The sequence below is a fragment of the Lonchura striata genome, chromosome 15 (assembly GCF_046129695.1).
Source record: "Lonchura striata isolate bLonStr1 chromosome 15, bLonStr1.mat, whole genome shotgun sequence".
In the NCBI taxonomy this organism is placed as follows: domain Eukaryota; kingdom Metazoa; phylum Chordata; class Aves; order Passeriformes; family Estrildidae; genus Lonchura; species Lonchura striata.
Window position 1 is genome coordinate 15,608,653 of NC_134617.1, and position 22,034 is coordinate 15,630,686.

The window sequence follows — 22,034 nt, forward strand, 5'->3', positions numbered from 1 at the left end:
GCTATTGTAAGTACCAAGGATTTCTTTTGTTCTGTTGCTTAGTAAAGTCATTTAGTCCAGTCAGAGGGACCTCATAGTCCTTTAATATTCCTGCAGCTTGCCTAGCTTGCACCTTGAGGCCTCAGTGTGTTTCCACATGCTCTGGGAAAGAATTTTTAAGGCTGTCTTGAGGTGAAGCACCATAAAATCACAGTACTGAAATATCTCCACATCTCTGATGGGGTCAGATGAAAGTTTGGTGTTTGTATATGAGTCTTCAGAATTTATTGAAAACCATTCAGATGATTTTGCAGTCCTAAAATGGACTGGGGAGTTGTTGGAAATTTTTCCTAGAGATTAGGAAAATCAAAGCTATGGAAATATTAAATCAATAATTGTAGCAGACCTTTTTTTTTTGAGTTTCCACCAAAAGCACAGAAGGTTTTCTGTATGAAAGGAGAGTCATTCTAAGGACAGACACAAGACAGAGTCTGTACTGCTTTGCACTTTCTTAGTCTCTACCATTTGTATGCACATTGTCATTTATCTGAGAGCAGAATCACCGTTTCTGGGCTTCATATTTCTCTGCAAGTGTTAATCACTGCAAAAACGTCCTTTTGATTTACATGGGTTTTGCACAGTTGATGAGCAAACAGTATCTGAGCCACCACAGGAACAATTGTCAATTATCTCAGCAATCTTATTTATAAATTTTGGCTTCAATTCTTTGAATGTGCATGAGAAAAACAATTTGTATTTTAGGAGCACATATTTCCTTTCTGATTTTTGTGCCATCTGAAACCAGAGTGTGGAAAAATCTTTGATAAGGTGTAATATTGTTTCCATGTCTATTACAGCCACAATGCAATATCGCATGGATATTGCTAGTGCAATCATAAGGGTTCCTCCCTGTCGTTAAGCAAGTGGGTCTGCTCTTGCTGTCGGCGGTGGCGGCGGAACCCGGCCCCGGTGCCGCCGCCGAGCCCCGCCCAAGCCGGGCCCCCTTGAGCGCGGCCGTCCGGCGGCTGCAGTGGCGCGGCGGCGCCTCCGGGTGCCGCTGTTGGCCGCCGCCGAGCGGCGCTGGAGCCGCCGCCGCCGCCGCCGCAGCGTCCTGCCCCCGCAGGCTGCTCGCTCGCCCGGCGCCGGCCGCAGCGGCAGCGGCACCGCCACCGGCAGCAGCGGCGGCGGCGGCGAGAGGCGGGGAGAGGCGGCCCGAGCGGGCTGGCTGCGCTGCGGCGGCCCCTGCGCTGCGTGGCGAGAGCGGCTGCAAGGGAAGCGGGGCAGCGGCGGGAGGCAGGAGCGCGGCGAGCGCCGGCGGCAGAGAATGGCGGCGAGGCGGCGGCAGAGGCGCGGGCTGGGCGGCGGGCGAGCGCTGCTGGCCGCGGTGCTGCTGTGCGTGTGGGGCCGGGCGGCGGCCGAGCGGCTCCGCTACGCCATCCCCGAGGAGCTGGGCAGAGGCTCGCTCGTGGGGCCGCTGGCGCGGGACCTGGGGCTCAGCGCGGACGAGCTGCCGGCGCGCAAGCTGCAGGTGGCGTCTGCCGGCAAGAAGCAGCTGCAATACTTCACGGTGAGTGAGGAGAACGGGAACCTGTACGTGAACGAGAGGCTGGACCGGGAGCAGATGTGCAGTGCGTCGCCGACCTGCTCCGTCAGCTTCGAGGTGCTGATGCAGAACCCGCTGAACATTTTCCACGTTGAAGTGGCGATCGAGGATGTGAATGACAACTCACCACGCTTTCTGCGAAACAAATTTCAGCTAGAGATAAACGAACTTACTTCACCCGGTGCCCGATTTTACTTGGGCATAGCCGAGGATCCTGACGTGGGAAGTAATTCGCTGCAAGGCTACGAGCTGGAGGCTAACGGGTACTTCACGGTGGAGGTGAAGGAGAGCCAAGACGGCAGCAAATCCGCAGAGCTGGTGCTGCGCCACTCACTGGACCGGGAGAGCGAGCCCAGCCTGCAGCTGCTGCTGACAGCACTGGATGGGGGAGACCCACCTCGGACTGGCACCGCCGAGCTCTGGATCAACGTCACCGACGCCAATGACAACCCACCCGTGTTCGCGCAGGACGGGTACCGCGTCAGCCTGCGTGAGGACACGCCTCCTGGAACAATAGTGCTGAATGTGTCGGCCTCAGACGCCGATGCAGGCACCAACGCACACATTACATACGGCTTCGGAGAGATGCCGGACAAGGTGCTTCAGAAATTCGTGGTGGATGGCCACAGAGGGATGATCACACTTCAAGAGGCGCTGGACTTCGAGGACACGAGCACGTTTAGCCTGGCTGTGGAGGCGACAGATATCGGTGGTTTGGTGGCACACTGCAAGGTGGAGGTGGAGGTTCTGGACGTGAATGACAATCCCCCTGAGATCACAATTCTGTCGCTTTCGAGCCCGGTGCCTGAGGACGCGCCTGCCGGCACCGCGGTGGCCCTGCTGAACGTGAACGATCCGGACTCGGGCGAGAACGGTCAGGTGTCGTGCGAGCTGTCGGGAGAGGCGCCGCTGTCGATCGTGGCGTCGTCGGGCGGCTCGTACAAGGTGGTGACGGCGGGCGCGCTGGACCGAGAGCAGGCGTCCGAGCACCGCGTGACGGTGGTGGCCCGGGACCGGGGCAGGCCGGCGCTGTGGAGCAGCACGGAGCTGGTGCTGGAGGTGTCGGACGTGAACGACAACGCGCCGGTGTTCGAGGAGGCGGCGTACAGCGCGTACGTGGCGGAGAACAACGCGGCGGGCGCGCTGGTGCTGCGCGTGCAGGCGCGGGACGCGGACGCGGGCGCCAACGGGCGCGTGAGCTACTGGCTGGCGGGCGGCAGCGCGGGCGCGGCGGGCGCGGCGCCGCTCGTGTCGGTGGAGGCGCGGAGCGGCGCGCTGTACGCGCAGCGCTCCTTGGACTACGAGCAGTGCCGCGAGTTCACGCTGGTGGTGCGGGCGCAGGACGGCGGCTCGCCGGCACGCAGCTCCACGGCCACGGTGCGCGTCTTCGTGCTGGACCGCAACGACAACGCGCCCCGGGTGCTGTGGCCCGTGGCGGCGGCGGCGGCGGGCGAGGCGGCGGCAGGGGCGCCGCCTCCTTTCGAGGTGGTGCCGCGTTCCGCCGAGGCCGGCTACCTGGTGGCCAAGGTGGTGGCGGTGGACGCGGACGCGGGGCGCAACGCGTGGCTGTCCTACGAGCTGGTGCAGGCGTCGGAGCCGGCGCTGTTCCGCGTGGGGCTGCACAGCGGCGAGGTGCGCACGGCGCGGGCCGTGTCCGAGCGGGACGCGGCCAAGCAGCGACTGGTGGCCGTGGTGAAGGACCACGGGCAGCCGGCGCTGTCGGCCACGGCCACGCTGCACGTGGTGCTGGCCGAGAGCTTGCAGGAGGCGCTGCCGGAGCTGAGCGAGCGGGCGGCGGGCGCCGAGGCGGCGGCGGCGGCGGCCGAGCTGCAGTTCTACCTGGTGCTGGCGCTGGCGCTGCTCTCGGCGCTCTTGGTGCTGAGCGTGGCGCTGGCCGTGCTGGCGCGGCTGCGCCGGGCCGGGCCGCCCGCCGTGCTGCGCTGCCTGGGCGCGCAGCGCTTCTCGGTGGCCGGCGCCGCCTTCCCGGCCGACTTCTGCGAGGGCACCTTGCCCTACTCCTACAACCTGTGCGTGGCGGCGCCGGCCCGCGCCGTGCCCGAGGCCGCTTGGCCGCCGCCGCCGCCGCCGGTGCCCGTCCTGTCGGCGGAGGAGCTTCTGGGCGGCGATTCCTGCGAGAAGCCGAGCCTGAACAGCAGTGCCGTCGAGGGAGTGGTGCCCACCGGCCCCGATGCACCTCAGGTCTGTAAATCTGCATTTTGCTACTGTTGTCCTCGGGCGATTTCGTCCTTTCTTCCTCTCATTTCCGCCGCGTTTTATACGTGAGGTATGGTGCTATGTCTCTGCGTGACGAGATGATAAAGCTGAGTCACTCTCCCCTCGAAGAGTAAGCATTTAGTTGCGGTAGTTTTGGTTTTTCTGTGGTGTCGTTTTCATGTTCTAATATAAGTTTTCTAAAAGTTTCATGTTGTGTTAAATTGTATTAGTAGTCCTGGTAAAGACAAATCTTACTCTATAGATGGAGATGTGCTTAATCTGTAGGATGGACTTGGGAAAAACAAAATTGACACTTGATCCTGGGGATTTTTCTTTCCTGATAATTTTTTTTTTTTTCTGTATGATGCACATATGGATTCCAGTGGAAGGCAGGTTGCAAACCCTCGTGGTAATTCTTCCTTTTCATTATTATACTCATAAAGGCAATCTGACAGTGGGATTATGTCAATGGACTGTGTCGGTTTTTACAAGAATAGACCAGTGAGAATGGGAAAACATTCATCAAATGTCAAAGAATCTGCCAAAATGACGATTTAAGTACTTGAATGAAGTCCATTTGTACATTTATCCATGGTGCCCGCTCTTTAGGTCATGCAGCTCTTCTATTTCTATTCTACAGTTATTTCTTGAAAATCTATATTACCAAAGTGAATAATAAAGAATTAGATTAATGCTTTACTAACAAGCTTAAGCTCCTTTCGCCTTGGGTTTTGAGAAAATGAAAGCCCTTTCTTGTCACTACAGAACGACTTACTAAATGTAAGCTTGTATTTACTTTGCTTATTCTGGCAAGATTCATTGCAGATACTTCCTGATTCTATGTTAGCTGTAGTACACGCAGTGAAAAGTGCTCCAGGAACCTACATTCTGAAATCGGGGGATGGGAGATAGTGATCTTTGAGTATCCAGGGCTTCTCCTCCTGTCCTCTGTCCCCATGAATGTCCTATAGTGAGACATCCCAGAGCACCTGGCAGGTGCCTGAGTTTTCTCATAGCAGTTGTAAGGGCCTGTGTTAGGCCCCACCTTCTTCCGGCTTTAAACTCCTCTTTTTAGTCAGCCATAGTGCATTATGCAGTAGTTAATTTAGACCGTCTCCTGTATGAATTGGAGAATTTAAAGCAAGGTTTCTGCCGTTGGGTGAATGAACCTGATATCTCCGCTACCCCTGCGGGCACAGTTTTGTGTTTGATCATCGCATTGTGTATCTGTAAGGCTCTTTTGTTTGGTTTTTGTCCTACGAGTCGTTCAAGAAGCAGGGAATCAGCTCGTGTTTTTAGACTGATAGGATAGGACTAAGACTTTTCTACACAATAGAATCAGACAAGATATTTACCTATATTGCCGGCAGCAAATAATATTTTTCTGTGAGTTAAAAACTCCCCGCTCACGAGACACCTCTGCTTTCCTCACGATCGTGATGTGTTCGAGCATAGAAGAGGAGATCGGCTGGAGAAAAGCGGGAGGTGTGTGCGGCAAATGTCTCCTTCCCGCAGCGCTCGGTGCCTGCAGTGCCGGGAGGAGGCTGCGGGCGCCGCTGCTGACCGAGAGGAGCGAGAGGAGCTCGGAGCGCCGCAGCCCCGCCCGCTGCGGATCCGCTCGGTCTCTCGCTCCGTATTAAGCTCGGCTACCGAGCGGTCTGCGGTCGTCCCTGTGGTGCGGAACCGTGCTGCGGAGAGGCGGCGGTGCCGGAAGAAGCGAGTGGAGAGCAGAACGGGAGCGGGATCGGCGGAGTGACCGGCAGGGAGCAGCCGACGTGTTTGCAGTTCAGGCGGTGCCGCTGCGGAGATGTGCACGGCGGGGAGGCGCTGGGGCCGGCGGCAGCGAGCTCTGCTCTGGGCCGTGCTGCTGGCAGCGTGGGAGGCGGCGTGGGGGCAGCTGCGCTACTCCGTGCCCGAGGAGATGCCCAAGGGCTCGTTCGTGGGTGACGTGGTCAAGGACCTGGGGCTGCAGCTGTCGGCGCTCGGAGACCGCGGGGCCCACATTACAGAAAGAGGTAGGACTCAATACTTCTCTCTGCACGGGAAGACGGGACATTTAGTGACGGCAGAGAGGATCGACAGAGAGCATCTGTGCCGGCTGGTGGAGAAATGCGTGCTGCGCTGTGAGCTGATAGTGGAGGGGCAGATGCAGGTTTACGGAATCGAAGTAGAAATCACAGATATTAACGACAACGCGCCCACCTTCAGAGAAGCAGAAACAGAGCTGAGAATGAGCGAGATGAGAGCCCCGGGGGCAAGGTTTCCACTTCCCAGGGCTCATGACCCCGATATGGGCCGGAATTCCCTGCAGAGCTACGAGCTGAGCGGCGACGAGCACTTCTCGCTGGCCGTGCAGGCGGGCCCCGGCGGCGATCAGCGTCCCGAGCTGGTGCTGGCGAAGGCGCTGGACCGGGAGGAGGCGGCGTTTCACGAGCTGGTGCTGAGGGCGATGGACGGCGGCGATCCGGCACGGACGGGCACGGCTCGGATCCGCGTGACGGTGCTGGACGCGAACGACAACGCGCCCGTGTTCAGCCAGGCGGAGTACACGGTGCGTGTGCCCGAGGATATGCCCGTGGGTTCTGTCCTCGTCACCGTCACGGCCACAGACGATGACGACGGGTTATACGGGCTCGTGAAGTACTCTATGAAGAAAGCGACCGACATGCAATCGGATATTTTCCATCTGGATACTGAAACTGGAGCGCTCAAACTATCGAGGATCCTGGATTTTGAGGAAGGAGTTTCGTACGAACTGGAGGTGCAGGCCCATGATAGTGGAGCTCTTTTTGACACTGCAAAAGTCACAATCACCGTAACTGATGTGAATGACAATGCGCCCGAAATAAGTGTATCATCAAAGCTGAAAGAGATCCCGGAGGATGCCCCTCCGGAAACTGTTGTTGCCCTGCTACGTGTGCAGGACCGCGACTCGGGAGCAAACGGTGATGTGCGCTGCTTGCTCCAAGGGGATGTCCCGTTCCGCCTAGAGAAGTCTTATGATGACTACTACCGTGTGGTGACAGCGAGAGAGCTGGACCGGGAGCAGGTGTCGGAGTACAACGTGACGGTGCAAGCGGCCGACGGCGGGTCTCCGGCGCTGCAGAGCAGCGCGGTGCTGGCGCTGCGGGTGCTGGACGTGAACGACAACGCGCCGGTGTTCGCGGAGGAGCGCTACAGCGCGCGGCTGGCGGAGAACAACGCGGCGGGCGCGCTGGTGCTGAGGGTGCGCGCCACGGACGCGGACTGGGGGCAGAACGCGCGCGTGCGCTACCGGCTGGCGGAGGGGCGGGTGCGGGGCGCGCCGCTGTCGTCGTTCGTGTCGGTGCAGGCGGAGACGGGCGCGCTGTACGCGCTGCGCTCCTTCGACTACGAGCAGCTGCGCGAGCTGCAGCTGTGGGTGCGTGCGGAGGACGGCGGCGCGCCGGCGCTGGGCAGCAACGTGTCGGTGCGGCTGCAGATCGTGGACGAGAACGACAACGCGCCGCAGGTGCTGTACCCGCCGGCGGCGGCAGCTCTGGGCTCGGGCGCCGCGTGGTCGGGCGTAGAGCTGGCGCCGCGCTGGTCGGAGGCCGGCGCGCTGGTGGCCAAGGTGGTGGCGGTGGACGCGGACGCGGGGCAGAACGCGTGGCTGTCCTACGAGCTGGCCAAGGCCACGGAGCCGGGGCTGTTCCGCGTGGGGCTGCACAGCGGCGAGGTGCGCACGGCGCGCTCGCCGCTGGCCCGCGACGCGGCGCGCCACAGCCTGGTGGTGCTGGTGAAGGACCACGGGCGGCCGGCGCTGTCGGCCACGGCCACGCTGAGCGTGGTGCTGGCCGAGAGCGTGGCCGAGCTGCTGGCCGAGCTGGGCAGCGCGGCCGACGAGGCGGCGGCGCCGGGCGAGCCGGCCGCCAGCCTGACGCGCTGGCTCGTGCTGGCCGTGGCCGCCGTGTCGTGCCTCTTCGTGGCCTTCCTGCTGCTGCTGCTGGCGCTGCGCCTGCGGCGCTGGCGCCGCCAGCAGCTGCTGCCGGCGGACAGCGGCGCCCTGCGCGGCGTGCCCGTGTCGCACTTCGTGGGCATCGACGGCGTGCGCGCCTTCCTCCAGTCCTACTCGCACGAGGTGTCGCTCACGGCCGACTCGCGCAAGAGCCAGCTGCGCTTCTCGGCCGGCAGCTGCTGCGACACCCTCCCGGCCCGGCCGCCGCCCGACGAGCCCGCGCCGCTGCTCGGGGACCACGATCCTGCCGGCGCCCTCCCCATGGATCCCACGGCACCCTCGGTGAGTTTCTCGGGTCGAATTCTGTCCGTGGCCCTTCCTCCTCCTACTTCCCTGTCCTTTTCCCCTCCGGTCTCTGTCCTTAGTAGGGAAGTATTCTGACAAGTAAGGCATAGCTTCGGTGACGGATTTTCTTGTGGTTCTTGCAGTGTGAGGTGGAGGAAGGCTCCACGCACTGGTTTCAGATTCAGTCTGAACGTACATATATTGGCGTAGATGTTGGCTAGGAATTCGTGAGTGTTTGTGGTTTCATCAGGCACTAAGTAGTTTCTGTGCCGTGAAATGTGAAATACCCATGAGCGTTTCGGTATAAGCTGTTGTGAATGGATTGGTTGTATTAGTAGCAAATTGTAGTTTTCATTCTTTGCTGATTCAGGTGTCTTGCCAAGCTTTTTTTCTCCACTATTCCTTATTCTGTTGCTTCTCTACTCTTTTCTGGCTTTTCTCTGTCCTTCAGATCAATGTTTGCTGACAAGGATGGAAAAGTATCTTTTAGGGACGTGCTGATTGCGGGGCTTCTTGCTGCACCATGATGGACATGCGGTCGGGTCTGAGTTTTTCAACTTGTGAGGGATGCAGGATAAGGGAGACTGCTCTTGGCGTAATTTTTTGAAATTAACTTGTTTCTATATTATATTATCCTCACTTCCTCAGTATCTTTTGATGGACATGTAGTGTTTCACCTCCTTCGTGCTTCGTATCAGAGATATATTTGGCAGACAAATATTTCTTTCCTCGTCGTACAGAGTTACAAGGATACCTGTTTTAAGGCCATAGGCTGTCCTGGTGCATATTGAAGGGAAACAGTCTGAATAACTGGCATTTTTGATGGAACCCTCTTTCAAAGTATCAAGGTCAAGAAACAATATACAAGATTTTAGATTCAGGAGATGCAAATACTGGGCTATGTGTGATTTATTAAAAAAAAATGGAGATTGTTCTAGTACCGATATCCAACTGTGACGAACAAAAACTCTCTAACAGTTTAAAGTTAGAATGTGTATGTTTATTCGACACCGGGTAGTGTGTGAGATAGCTCCCAAATACACACCGCACCTTCCAGGTGACTACAGAGCCTTTTTATCCATACAAGTATTGAATACACAAAATACAAATACATATTCATCATTTTGTTACATCCCCTTCCCCGTTTTGTATGCTAATCACTCCAAAAGCTATTAAGCATGCGTAGTTTGTCCCTTGAAATGGGTCAGCGGTCCCAAAATGAGAAAGTAAATGAAGTCTTCCTCGTTCTGACCTTTCTACCTTTTCAATCCAAATACGTCAAATGAACTCTTGGTAGAACTCCCATTCCTTGTCTTCAATTGGTTTCAGAAAAGAGGAGGCCCACAATTGTCTTATGTTCCTAAAAGCTCTTTGTCAGTTTCTATATTCTTGATTATAAACCCAGCTAAATAAATATTTGTGCTGACAAGCAATCAATTCTTAATTAACTATTAACTCCTAACTTCATCAAGACCTACTAATTTATTTTAATTAAATCTATTAAGGCTTATTTCTAAATAAAATCTTAGCTCCTCTAAAATCTCAAAATTCCTTAAAATTTACTTTTCATGTGTGTGAAAGACTGCTAATGGATACAAGATTTCAGTGTCCATTTCTAGTATAATGTAATGCAATTTGCTCCCTCCCAATATGTGTGTCTTAACAGATATTACTGCAGTTCTATTGAGAGCCGTGGGGTATTTACAGGTTAATGGAATGTATTTAATAAATAGCCTTGTATATTCCAATCTGAAATGTCACAATGGGAGCTTTGCAATAAGGAAATTCATTACATCCCTACTTTTAATATTTAGATTATGTATTTCCTCCAAGAGCTATAATCCAGGGGAGCATGATCCCTTCATTTCTTCAGATGTTATCTTATTGTCTTGTTGTTTGTACTGATCTCAAACTGGGCCTTTGTATCCGATAATATTTGATCTCAGCTCTTACATTTGCTTGGCTGTCCCATATGTGCCTTTCATTTTTACAACACGACAGGGAAAGTCATTGATACATGTGTTTCCTTCAATTTTTAATGGAAGAATTTGTCTTATTTCTCAGGTGCACACGTTAAGAAGTCAAATATTTTAGATTGTAGCCATTGTAGATTGTCTCTGCAACTTTTCTTGCAATGGAGTACATTTGCTAATGACAATAAACCATACAATCTGTAATGAGTTTGAAGAGACTCTTGCAGGTGCAGTGGAGGGAGGAAGTACTGCTGGAGAGACAGCAGGTGTTTCTTTAACTTCAATGGTCCATTGCTGGACTACACAAAATGAATATGCTCAGATTAGAAATGATCAAAATGTGGATTCATACATTTGCTTTCCTGTAATGGGCTACTCTGTGTGAATAATAGTTAAACTGCTGACTTGTTTTTCATGACCAGGTAAAGGTGGGCCTGCGTGTGTCTGAAACTTTATCTGAAAATAAAATCACTGATCTTACTTGACAGGGAGAGACTGGCCCCTAAGCAGACAAAGGTGGGTTCAATGATCCAGTAATCTGGGTGTGCCTTCATGTCATGCCTAGTGCCAAGGCCTGTGCCACTTATATCAAGTGCCCTTTTCCTGTGTCCAGAGGAGGATGGCAATCCTCCAATGAATTTGTCTGCAAGCAATGCCCAGGAAAGTGCATGCTTCAGGGGTTCTGTGTCTAAGAAATGCTGTGGGAAATGTCATTTCTCCAGCTATATGTCCTTGTTAAGTTATGAGGTAGAATTTCATTGTGGTTGTACTAAGCTTTCCCAAGCCTTGAGCAGACCTTCAGATGTTATTAATGGCTCTTGCTTGTATGATGTTACTGCTGATAGTTTGTTGGTAGTGAAATTGGTAAGATTGCAGGAATGGGAGAGTTGAATTTACCTGCAGAATGTGGGTTTGGGGCTTTTTATTTGAAGCATGTGTCAGAAAGTCATTAATTTTATCTTCTGTCATGTCTGATACACCTCTTCCCTGTGAGCGGTAGCTGTTGGATGTGGACATAAACATCACATTAATGGTTGCAGAGTGACATATGTTCTAGAATGTCCATGTGCTTAGGAAGAATGATGATGTCTTTGAGTTGATTGTGACCTGAGTCTTTAATTGAGTTGCCTATTGCTTATGCCTGTTAGAACATGTTACATTTCTTCAAGTATCAGTGATGAGCAGAGTCCATATGGGTGGACCTGTGTTGTGATCCCTGTTCTCCATAAGGAGAAGTTGTGTGGAAAACTTCTTCCACTGGTGTCTGTCTGCAAAGGGGTCCCTGTTGGGTGATGTCTGAGCATTCTGCCTGCACAGAGACAGGGCAGGTGAAAGAGCTGCTGAAAAATCTAATGGGTTGGTGTGGATATTCAGTATTTCCTAGGTGTCAAATGGATCACATAGTTATGGTTCTGTGCATTTTTGTTTGCTTTTTCTTCAAAGAAATTACTTGGAGGGTCTTACCTATGTATATTATATGTGTTTCTTATGTACTTGCTACAGCTGACACAAGGTAGGCCTTGAAAGTTACTTAGGCCTTTAAACTTAGTTAGGCCTTCAAAGTTAGTTAGGCCTTCAAAATCTGTTAGGCCTTTAAAATTAGTTTGGTGTTTTAAACTTAGTTAGGCCTTTTAAACTTTGTTAGGCCTTCAAACTCTGTTAGGCCTTTAAATCGAGGCCTTCAAATCTGTGGGGCATGACCAGGCCAGGAAAGCTGGTGAAGCTCTTGAGTGTTTGATGCAGTCAAGTCACACTTGTAGTCCAGAAGAAGATTTCAAGGTCACACTTCCAGCCTGAGACCTCAGTGGGTTCCAGGTGCTCTCAGGGATGAATTTCCTTGCCCACAGAAAAGGCTGAGATTTCCTCCTGGTGAGCTTCTCTGAAAGAACTCCTATTGTATACCTGCAATGCTTGTGTGGGTTCCTTTTTTCTTTTCTTGACATGTCATTACAGCTGATGTGCAATGAGGACCTGTGAAGGGGGTTCATCTCTGTTCTAATTTTGTCATATGTTAGGAGATGTAAAAATGACCTTAGGAGAAGCCACATTTTTGTGGATCTGTGCATGTGATAAGAGAGGAAGTGCATAGCTTGATAAAGAGTTCATGAAAGTGGTAATTACATTTTCCACCTTGGGTCTCAGTTCAGGCTCTGTTTCCTGGCAGGCCATGGTTCATGTTTCTTTCCCCCTCGTGAGTGCTGCCGTGCAGGAAATAGTAACTTCCATTGAGAAGCAAATGAAGACAGAATGTTGTGTGTGAGGAAAATGAAAAATTGTTTAACTCAAGTGGGTAGCTGTAAAATGTTGCTGTCCAATTCCACTTCCCTGGGGATTCTTCTTGTGTCTCTGAGGATTACACGGCTACGTGCTGCTGTCTGTGATTTCCTGCACTGCTCAGGCCCTGACGTGTCACAGTAGCCAATGATTGGCCCCATGGATGGCAGTGGGAGGTATTTTGTTTAGCTTCTTTGCTATTGTGAGTGCCAAGGATTTCTGTTGTTCTGTTGCTTAGTAAAGTCATTTAGTCCAGTCAGAGGGACCTCATAGTCCTTTAATATTCCTGCAGCTTGCCTAACTTGCACCTTGAGGCCTCAGTGTGTTTCCATGGGAAAGAATTTTTAAGGCTGTCTTGAGGTGAAGCACCATAAAATCACAGTACTGAAATATCTCCCCCTCTCTAATGGGGTCAGATGGAAGTTTGAGGTTTGTATATGAATCTTCAGAATTAATTGAAAACCATTTGGCTGATTTTGCAGTCCCATAATGTACTGGGGAGATGTTGGGACTTTTGCGTAAAGGTTAGGAAAATCAAAATAATGGAAATATTAAATCAAGAATTGTGGCAGGCCCTTTTTATTGAGTTTCCACCGAAAGTACAGAAGATTTTTTGTATGAAAGGAGAGTCATTCTAAGGACAGACACAAGACAGAGTCTGTACTGCTTTGCACTTTCTTAGTCTCTGCCATTTGTATGCACTTTGTCATTTTTCTGAGAGCAGAATCACCGTTTCTGAGCTTCATATTTCTCTGCAAGTGTTAATCACTGCAAAAACGTCCTTTTGATTTACATGGGTTTTGCACAGTTGATGAGCAAACAGTATCTGAGCCACCACAGGAACAATTGTCAATTATCTCAGCAATCTTATTTATAAATTTTGGCTTCAATTCTTTGAATGTGCATGAGGAAAACAATTTGTATTTTAGGAGCACATATTTCCTTTCTGATTTTTGTGCCATCTGAAACCAGAGTGTGAAAAAATCTTTGATAAGGTGTAATACTTGTTTCCATGTCTCTTGCAGCTACAATGCAATATCGCATGGATATTGCTAGTGCAATCATAAGGGTTCCTCCCTGTCGTTAAGCAAGTGGGTCTGCTCTTGCTGTCGGCGGTGGCGGCGGAACCCGGGCCCGGTGCCGCCGCCGAGCCCCGCCCAAGCCGGGCCCCCTTGAGCGCGGCCGTCCGGCGGCTGCAGTGGCGCGGCGGCGCCTCCGGGTGCCGCTGTTGGCCGCCGCCGAGCGGCGCTGGAGCCGCCGCCGCCGCCGCCGCAGCGTCCTGCCCCCGCAGGCTGCTCGCTCGCCCGGCGCCGGCCGCAGCGGCAGCGGCACCGCCACCGGCAGCAGCGGCGGCGGCGGCGAGAGGCGGGGAGAGGCGGCCCGAGCGGGCTGGCTGCGCTGCGGCGGCCCCTGCGCTGCGTGGCGAGAGCGGCTGCAAGGGAAGCGGGGCAGCGGCGGGAGGCAGGAGCGCGGCGAGCGCCGGCGGCAGAGAATGGCGGTGAGGCGGCGGCAGAGGCGCGGGCTGGGCGGCGGGCGAGCGCTGCTGGCCGCGGTGCTGCTGTGCGTGTGGGGCCGGGCGGCGGCCGAGCGGCTCCGCTACGCCATCCCCGAGGAGCTGGGCAGAGGCTCGCTCGTGGGGCCGCTGGCGCGGGACCTGGGGCTCAGCGCGGACGAGCTGCCGGCGCGCAAGCTGCAGGTGGCGTCTGCCGGCAAGAAGCAGCTGCAATACTTCACGGTGAGTGAGGAGAACGGGAACCTGTACGTGAACGAGAGGCTGGACCGGGAGGAGATGTGCGGCGAGTCGGCGACCTGCTCCGTCAGCTTTGAGGTGCTGGTGCACAACCCGCTGAACATTTTCCACGTTGAAGTGGTGATCGCGGATGTTAATGACAACACGCCACGCTTCCTTCAAGACAGTTTCCAACTGGAGATCAACGAGTTGACTTCTCCCGGTGCCCGGTTTTACTTGGGTATGGCAGAGGATCCGGACACGGGTAGTAACTCACTACAAGGCTATGAGCTGGAGCCTAATGGGTATTTCACGGTGGAGGTGAAAGAGAGCCAAGACGGCAGCAAATCTGCAGAGCTGGTGCTGCGCCGCTCACTGGACCGGGAGAGTGAGCCGAGCCTGCGGCTGCTGCTGACAGCACTGGATGGGGGAGACCCACCTCGGACTGGCACCGCCGAGCTCTGGATCAACGTCACCGACGCCAATGACAACCCACCCGTGTTCGCGCAGGACCGGTACCGTGTGAGCCTGCGTGAGGACACGCCTCCGGGATCGATAGTGGTGAACATCTCTGCCTCTGATGCCGACGCCGGCACCAACGCACACATTACTTATGGTTTCGGGAAAATGCCGACTAAAGTGCTTCAGAAGTTCGTAGTAGATGCCCAGAGAGGAACGATCACCCTGTAGGAAGCTCTGGACTTTGAGGACACGCGCATGTTCAGCCTGACTGCGGAGGCGACGGATGGCGGCGGTTTGGTGGCACACTCCAAGGTGGAGGTGGAGGTGCTTGATGTAAATGATAACCGACCTGAGATCACAATTCTGTCGCTCTCGAGCCCGGTGCCTGAAGACGCTCCGGTGGGCACCGTGGTAGCTCTCTTGAACGTAAATGACCTGGACTCGGGCGAGAACGGCCAGGTGTCGTGTGAGCTGTCAGGAGAGGCGCCGCTGTCGATCGTGGCGTCCTCGGGCGGCTCGTACAAGGTGGTGACGGCGGGTGCGCTGGACCGAGAGCAGGCGTCCGAGCACCGCGTGACGGTGGTGGCCCGGGACCGGGGCAGGCCGGCGCTGTGGAGCAGCACGGAGCTGGTGCTGGAGGTGTCGGACGTGAACGACAACGCGCCGGTGTTCGAGGAGGCGGCGTACAGCGCGTACGTGGCGGAGAACAACGCGGCGGGCGCGCTGGTGCTGCGCGTGCAGGCGCGGGACGCGGACGCGGGCGCCAACGGGCGCGTGAGCTACTGGCTGGCGGGCGGCAGCGCGGGCGCGGCGGGCGCGGCGCCGCTCGTGTCGGTGGAGGCGCGGAGCGGCGCGCTGTACGCGCAGCGCTCCTTGGACTACGAGCAGTGCCGCGAGTTCACGCTGGCGGTGCGGGCGCAGGACGGCGGCTCGCCGGCGCGCAGCTCCACGGCCACGGTGCGCGTCTTCGTGCTGGACCGCAACGACAACGCGCCCCGGGTGCTGTGGCCGGCGGCGGCGGCGGCGGCGGGCGAGGCGGCGGCAGGGGCGCCGCCTCCTTTCGAGGTGGTGCCGCGTTCCGCCGAGGCCGGCTACCTGGTGGCCAAGGTGGTGGCGGTGGACGCGGACGCGGGGCGCAACGCGTGGCTGTCCTACGAGCTGGTGCAGGCGTCGGAGCCGGCGCTGTTCCGCGTGGGGCTGCACAGCGGCGAGGTGCGCACGGCGCGGGCCGTGTCCGAGCGGGACGCGGCCAAGCAGCGAGTGGTGGCCGTGGTGAAGGACCACGGGCAGCCGGCGCTGTCGGCCACGGCCACGCTGCACGTGGTGCTGGCCGAGAGCTTGCAGGAGGCGCTGCCGGAGCTGAGCGAGCGGGCGGCGGGCGCCGAGGCGGCGGCGGCGGCGGCCGAGCTGCAGTTCTACCTGGTGCTGGCGCTGGCGCTGCTCTCGGCGCTCTTGGTGCTGAGCGTGGCGCTGGCCGTGCTGGCGCGGCTGCGCCGGGCCGGGCCGCCCGCCGTGCTGCGCTGCCTGGGCGCGCAGCGCTTCTCGGTGGCCGGCGCCGCCTTCCCGGCCGACTTCTGCGAGGGCACCTTGCCCTACTCCTACAACCTGTGCGTGGCGGCGCCGGCCCGCGCCGTGCCCGAGGCCGCTTGGCCGCCGCCGCCGCCGCCGGTGCCCGTCCTGTCGGCGGAGGAGCTTCTGGGCGGCGATTCCTGCGAGAAGCCGAGCCCGAGCAGTAACCTCCTCGTGGGAGAGCCTCCCGCCAATCCCGATGCACCGCAGGTCTGTAAAGCCTGAGCTTCTTCCTTTTTTAAATGTTTCAGAATCGTCCTCATTTTTCCCCCAGGTGTTTTCTGCGAGGTGTCATTGGGGACTCATCAGCTGTGTCTCCACTTAGCGGCGGAATTTAATTTTTTCTCGGTCATAGCCTCAGATGACAGGCTTTGACTATAGCTCCTTTCGGCTCGTAGCAGCATTTCTCAGTGCTTCTCCATGTTTTCCGGAGTCGTCTTGATGTGAGTTGTCGTTTTGTCTCCGTGATGGCCAGGATTAAGGAAGGGGCTTTTCCCCGTTCATGCAGAGCAGGAAGCACTTGGTTCTTCCTTGGTCACAGCTTCAGCTTCAGCCTTGAAGTTTTGTCTTCAGCATTTGAGCTGTAGAAATTAGAATGTGTTAGCAACATGGAAACAGTTTCGCATTCTGTGAAAGGAGAATATCTCATTCTGTATGACGGAGTTGAGGAAAAAAAAAATTGAAAGCACTCTAAATTTGGTGTTGGAGCTTTTTCCTTCTGGATTGATATGTTCTGAAAGGCTGTGCTTGGAACTCGTTGCTAGCTTTACACAAACCGGTCCTTTAAATTTTGTTTGATCCCTTTTAGATGTGGATAGGAAACGAACATGGAAAGGTCATTTCTCCATCCCGAGTGAAAAAAGAGATTGTAGCCCGTTTTGGGGGAGAATACATTAGTGGGACTAATTTGCTTCGCTTATGTATCCTGGCTAGCAGATCGCTCTCTTTGCTGTTCAAGATCTATATTTCGTAGACTGGTTATAGTGCTGAAAGAATTCTGCTTCATAGATTTTTAGTTTTGTATTCTTTTTTCACAAAGATGTTGGAGGTTTTAGTGGAACTCGGGTATATAACGAGAACAGTGCATTGTTGCGATTCTATTTACAGGAATTAGACGTCTGAGATAGGAAGAGATCACACATCAGAGAGATCGGCCAGAGGAGGGTTTAGGCATTTGATTCAAGACCATTGCACATTGATTAGTGGTCAGCATTGTTTCAAGAGTTGTTACTTTTGTTCTACGGTTCCATCATTATTTTATTGAACACATATCGTACCAATGTTATTAAGAAATACTTAGATGAATAGTTTACTAAAGAACTACAGTGCTTTACACATTGATTTCAGAAAAAAGGAATCCTAGAATGACTTCATTAAACGTAAATCTGTAAAAAATAAGAAAGCTTTAGGCATACCTTAGGATAGGATTTAAAATATTCGAATTCGTGAAAGCTTCCTTTGAGTGTTTCAGCTGCATCTTTATTTTTACTTACCATTGAATACTATAACAATTAACTCCCTGCCTTCAAGAAGCATGCAATTGCTCTCGTCCAGCTTGTGTTAATGAACCTGATAGCTCTGTATTTTCGGGATGAGGTATCTTCCCGTTTTCTCGCTGAGAACCTGTTCTTGAAGATGCTTTGAAACACAAAGGATAAGGGTAACAATAAGCTAGAGGATAAAATTTGAAAATTTTAATTTACATCTAATGACATTCCGGTGCGGTTAAAGAACCACGCCCCCGAAATGCCTCTGCCTTCCTCCCGATGGTGCTAGCCTGGAGGATGAAAGCAGAGATCGGCTGGGGAAATGCGGAGGCCGGAGATCCGCGCTGGATCTCCTGTGACGGCTCGGTGGCGACTGTGCCCTGTGCGCAGCAAGGCAGGACCGCGGCGCTCGGCGGCGCCCGGTGCCTGCAGTGCCGGGAGGAGGCTGCGGGCGCCGCTGCTGACCGAGAGGAGCGAGAGGAGCTCGGAGCGCCGCAGCCCCGCCCGCTGCGGATCCGCTCGCTCGGCCGCTCGCTCCCTGTCCGAACCTGCGGTCTGCGATCATCCCCGCGGTGCTGGCCCACTCTGCAGCTAGGCGGAGGGACCGGCAGCTGTGCACGGTGCAGAAGCTGAGAGAATTGAGTGGCAGCGGGATTGGATCGGCGGTGTTACGGTACTGGCGGAGCCGCTGTAGAGATGTGCGCGGCGGGGAGGCGCTGGGGCCGGCGGCAGCGAGCTCTGCTCTGGGCCGTGCTGCTGGCAGCGTGGGAGGCGGCGTGGGGGCAGCTGCGCTACTCCGTGCCCGAGGAGATGCCCAAGGGCTCGTTCGTGGGCGACGTGGCCAAGGACCTGGGGCTGCGGCTGCCGGCGTTCCTAGGTCACGGAGTCCGCATTATTTCGGAAGGTAGGAATCAATATTTTGGTTTGCACGGGAAGACGGGACATTTAGTGGTGGCGGAAATTATCGACAGAGAGCAGCTGTGCGAGAATGTGCAGCAATGCGTGCTGCGCTGTGAGCTGATAGTGGAGGGACAGATGCAGGTTTATGGAATCGAAGTGGAAATCACGGACATCAACGACAACGCACCCAGCTTCTGAGAGGCAGAAACAGAGCTGAGGATGAGTGAGACAACAGCCACGGGCTCTCGGTTTCCCCTGGCCGAGGCTCACGACCCGGATGCGGGCCGGAATTCCCTGCAGAGCTACGAGCTGAGCGGCGACGAGCACTTCTCGCTGGCCGTGCAGGCGGGCCCCGGCGGCGATCAGCGTCCCGAGCTGGTGCTGGCGAAGGCGCTGGACCGGGAGGAGGCGGCGTTTCACGAGCTGGTGCTGAGGGCGATGGACGGCGGTGATCCGGCACGGACGGGCACGGCTCGGATCCGCGTGACGGTGCTGGACGCGAACGACAACGCGCCCGTGTTCAGCCAGGCGGAGTACACGGTGCGTGTGCCCGAGGACGTGCTCGTGGGCTCTGTCCTCCTCACCGTAACAGCTTCTGACGCCGACGAGGGGTCGAATGGACACGTGAAATACTCGTTGAAGAAACAGACTGACGTGGCATTGGGTATTTTCGATCTGAATTCTGAGTCTGGAGAGATCATCCTTATGCGAAGCCTGGACTTCGAGCAAGAGGATGCTTATGAGCTGGAGATTCAATCGCGGGATGGCGGCAGCCTTTTCGACACAGCCAAAGTTGTGATCACTGTGACAGACGTCAACGACAACGCTCCTGCACTGACAGTAACATCTCAGCTGAGAGGGATCTCTGAGGACTCTCCTCCGGGGACTCTGGTAGCCCTGCTGCACGTGGAGGATCGGGACTCGGGGGCCAACGGCGCGGTGCGCTGCTTGCTCGACAAGGACGTCCCGTTCCGGATGCAGAGCTTGAAGGGCAGTTACTACAGCGTGGTGACAGCGAGAGAGCTGGACCGGGAGCAGGTGTCCGAGTACAACGTGACGGTGCGAGCGGCCGACGGCGGGTCGCCGGCGCTGCAGAGCAGCGCGGTGCTGGCGCTGCGGGTGCTGGACGTGAACGACAACGCGCCGGTGTTCGCGGAGGAGCGCTACAGCGCGCGGCTGGCGGAGAACAACGCGGCGGGCGCGCTGGTGCTGAGGGTGCGCGCCACGGACGCGGACTGGGGGCAGAACGCGCGCGTGCGCTACCGGCTGGCGGAGGGGCGGGTGCGGGGCGCGCCGCTGTCGTCGTTCGTGTCGGTGCAGGCGGAGACGGGCGCGCTGTACGCGCTGCGCTCCTTCGACTACGAGCAGCTGCGCGAGCTGCAGCTGTGGGTGCGTGCGGAGGACGGCGGCGCGCCGGCGCTGGGCAGCAACGTGTCGGTGCGGCTGCAGATCGTGGACGAGAACGACAACGCGCCGCAGGTGCTGTACCCGCCGGCGGCGGCAGCTCTGGGCTCGGGTGCCGCGTGGTCGGGCGTGGAGCTGGCGCCGCGCTGGTCGGAGGCCGGCGCGCTGGTGGCCAAGGTGGTGGCGGTGGACGCGGACGCAGGGCAGAACGCGTGGCTGTCCTACGAGCTGGCCAAGGCCACGGAGCCGGGGCTGTTCCGCGTGGGGCTGCACAGCGGCGAGGTGCGCACGGCGCGCTCGCCGCTGGCCCGCGACGCGGCGCGCCACAGCCTGGTGGTGCTGGTGAAGGACCACGGGCGGCCGGCGCTGTCGGCCACGGCCACGCTGAGCGTGGTGCTGGCCGAGAGCGTGGCCGAGCTGCTGGCCGAGCTGGGCAGCGCGGCCGACGAGGCGGCGGCGCCGGGCGAGCCGGCCGCCAGCCTGACGCGCTGGCTCGTGCTGGCCGTGGCCGCCGTGTCGTGCCTCTTCGTGGCCTTCCTGCTGCTGCTGCTGGCGCTGCGCCTGCGGCGCTGGCGCCGCCAGCAGCTGCTGCCGGCGGACAGCGGCGCCCTGCGCGGCGTGCCCGTGTCGCACTTCGTGGGCATCGACGGCGTGCGCGCCTTCCTCCAGTCCTACTCGCACGAGGTGTCGCTCACGGCCGACTCGCGCAAGAGCCAGCTGCGCTTCTCGGCCGGCAGCTGCTGCGACACCCTCCCGGCCCGGCCGCCGCCCGACGAGCCCGCGCCGCTGCTCGGGGACCACGATCCCGCCGGCGCCCTCCCCGCCGATCCCGCCCCTCCTTCGGTGAGTTACATATGCCAGATGGTAAAATTTTCATTCAGAGAGGCTTTAGTTAGTCCTGCCACGGGGGAAGGACTCATGTGCTGTTGTTGGAGGATATAGAAGTGATGCTGCTGCCAGCTGCAGCTTTTTTCCAGGTCTTTGATTTTGTTATGTGCTGCCAGGTCATTTCTCACTTTCTTCCCTTAACAATATAATATATTTTTCATCTCTGCCTTACGTCTTTTGAATGGATACCTTGTGCTGTAAGTTAAGGGAAGGTCGCATTATTAGCAAATTCAGATGTGTTCCCGACATCACGTTTGTTTGAGTGATGTGATATACTCCTGAATGTGATGCTGACATTGTTTGTATTCCTCAGCTTTTCGTTTTTCTCACGATAAGACGTGAGCAAGAATTGTTCTTGCATTCATCTATATTCTGGTCTTTGTGCACCCTCTGGAAGAATGTATGTGGTTGTGTATGAAGGGCCCTTGGAGGAAGCAGTAGAGAAAATTTGCTGACCTCACGTCTTTTAATTTTTATTTTTTGAGGACCGGATAGGCCTTAGCTTGAAAATTTCTGTTACGTCAAGAGCCATACCAGGGGAGAAGGGGAGAGTGTCAGGTTATGGGTGGCAAGGTGAGGAGGGAGAGAATGACCCCTTGCAGATTTTCACCATTTTATTTTGTCCTCGAGAGCTTCTCCTTTTTGCCTTACTGAAGTTAGAAATTTATTCACAGTTCTCTAATGGTCAAACGAAACTATCCTCCACCTTCATGACAGAGATGTAAAGATGGCTGTGTCAAGTCTATGGTGTGATGGTGCGTGTTAAAGAACATGGTCTAGGCCAGCAGGTGACTTCTGTGTTCTCAAGGAGTCTTGACTACAAGATTTTATTCCAGCTGTACTAGGAGCCCTGGCTGGTCCTTCCTGTGTCTTTGCTGGCTTATCTGATGTTTGTAACTAATAGCTTCATTGTGCAATTGTGGTAATTGCCATAATGCGAGCTTTGGGAAGAGGATACCCCATATTCATTCTCTGCTAAAGACTGAGATTATTTCTCTACTCCAAGTGCCAAAATGTAGAAGAGTTAGTTCTGCCCACTAATTTTCTGCATTCTTTGTTGTTATGAGCTAAAAGATAATAAGTCTAAATGTCTTATTTTTGATATCACACTGCTCAGAATGTGGCTGCTCAAGCAGTAGTTCATCATTCTGCTTCCTTGCAGTGTGGTATTTCCTGTCAGTGGCAGTTATTGAGTGTCAGCACACAGGGAATGTCAAGGTTTGAGAGTAACGTGTCTTCCAAGTTGCACCATATGCTGAAGTAGGATGAAGCTGTCTCTGAGCTGAAGCTG

At 55.6% G+C, this 22,034-nt stretch overlaps 2 protein-coding genes and 1 pseudogene across 2 annotated transcripts in view; all 3 read left to right on the top strand.

Moving 5' to 3' along the window:
• The window catches only part of ANKHD1 (ankyrin repeat and KH domain containing 1), a 77,359-nt gene extending 71,807 nt beyond the window's left edge, over positions 1-5,552 (top strand). Inside the window, exons 19-21 of the mRNA XM_077786742.1 lie at positions 900-3,781; positions 4,872-4,955; positions 5,247-5,552. Coding sequence (XP_077642868.1) covers positions 900-3,781; positions 4,872-4,955; positions 5,247-5,552 — 3,272 coding nt within the window. The remainder of the gene's footprint in view (positions 1-899; positions 3,782-4,871; positions 4,956-5,246) is intronic.
• Positions 5,357-22,034, top strand: part of LOC110481538 (protocadherin gamma-C5) — an 81,452-nt gene continuing 64,774 nt past the window's right edge. The window contains exon 1 of the mRNA XM_077786714.1: positions 5,357-8,054. Within this exon, the coding sequence (XP_077642840.1) occupies positions 5,604-8,054 (2,451 nt within the window). The 5' untranslated portion in view covers positions 5,357-5,603. The remainder of the gene's footprint in view (positions 8,055-22,034) is intronic.
• On the top strand, positions 16,388-20,876 carry LOC144247130 (protocadherin gamma-A2 pseudogene; annotated as a pseudogene).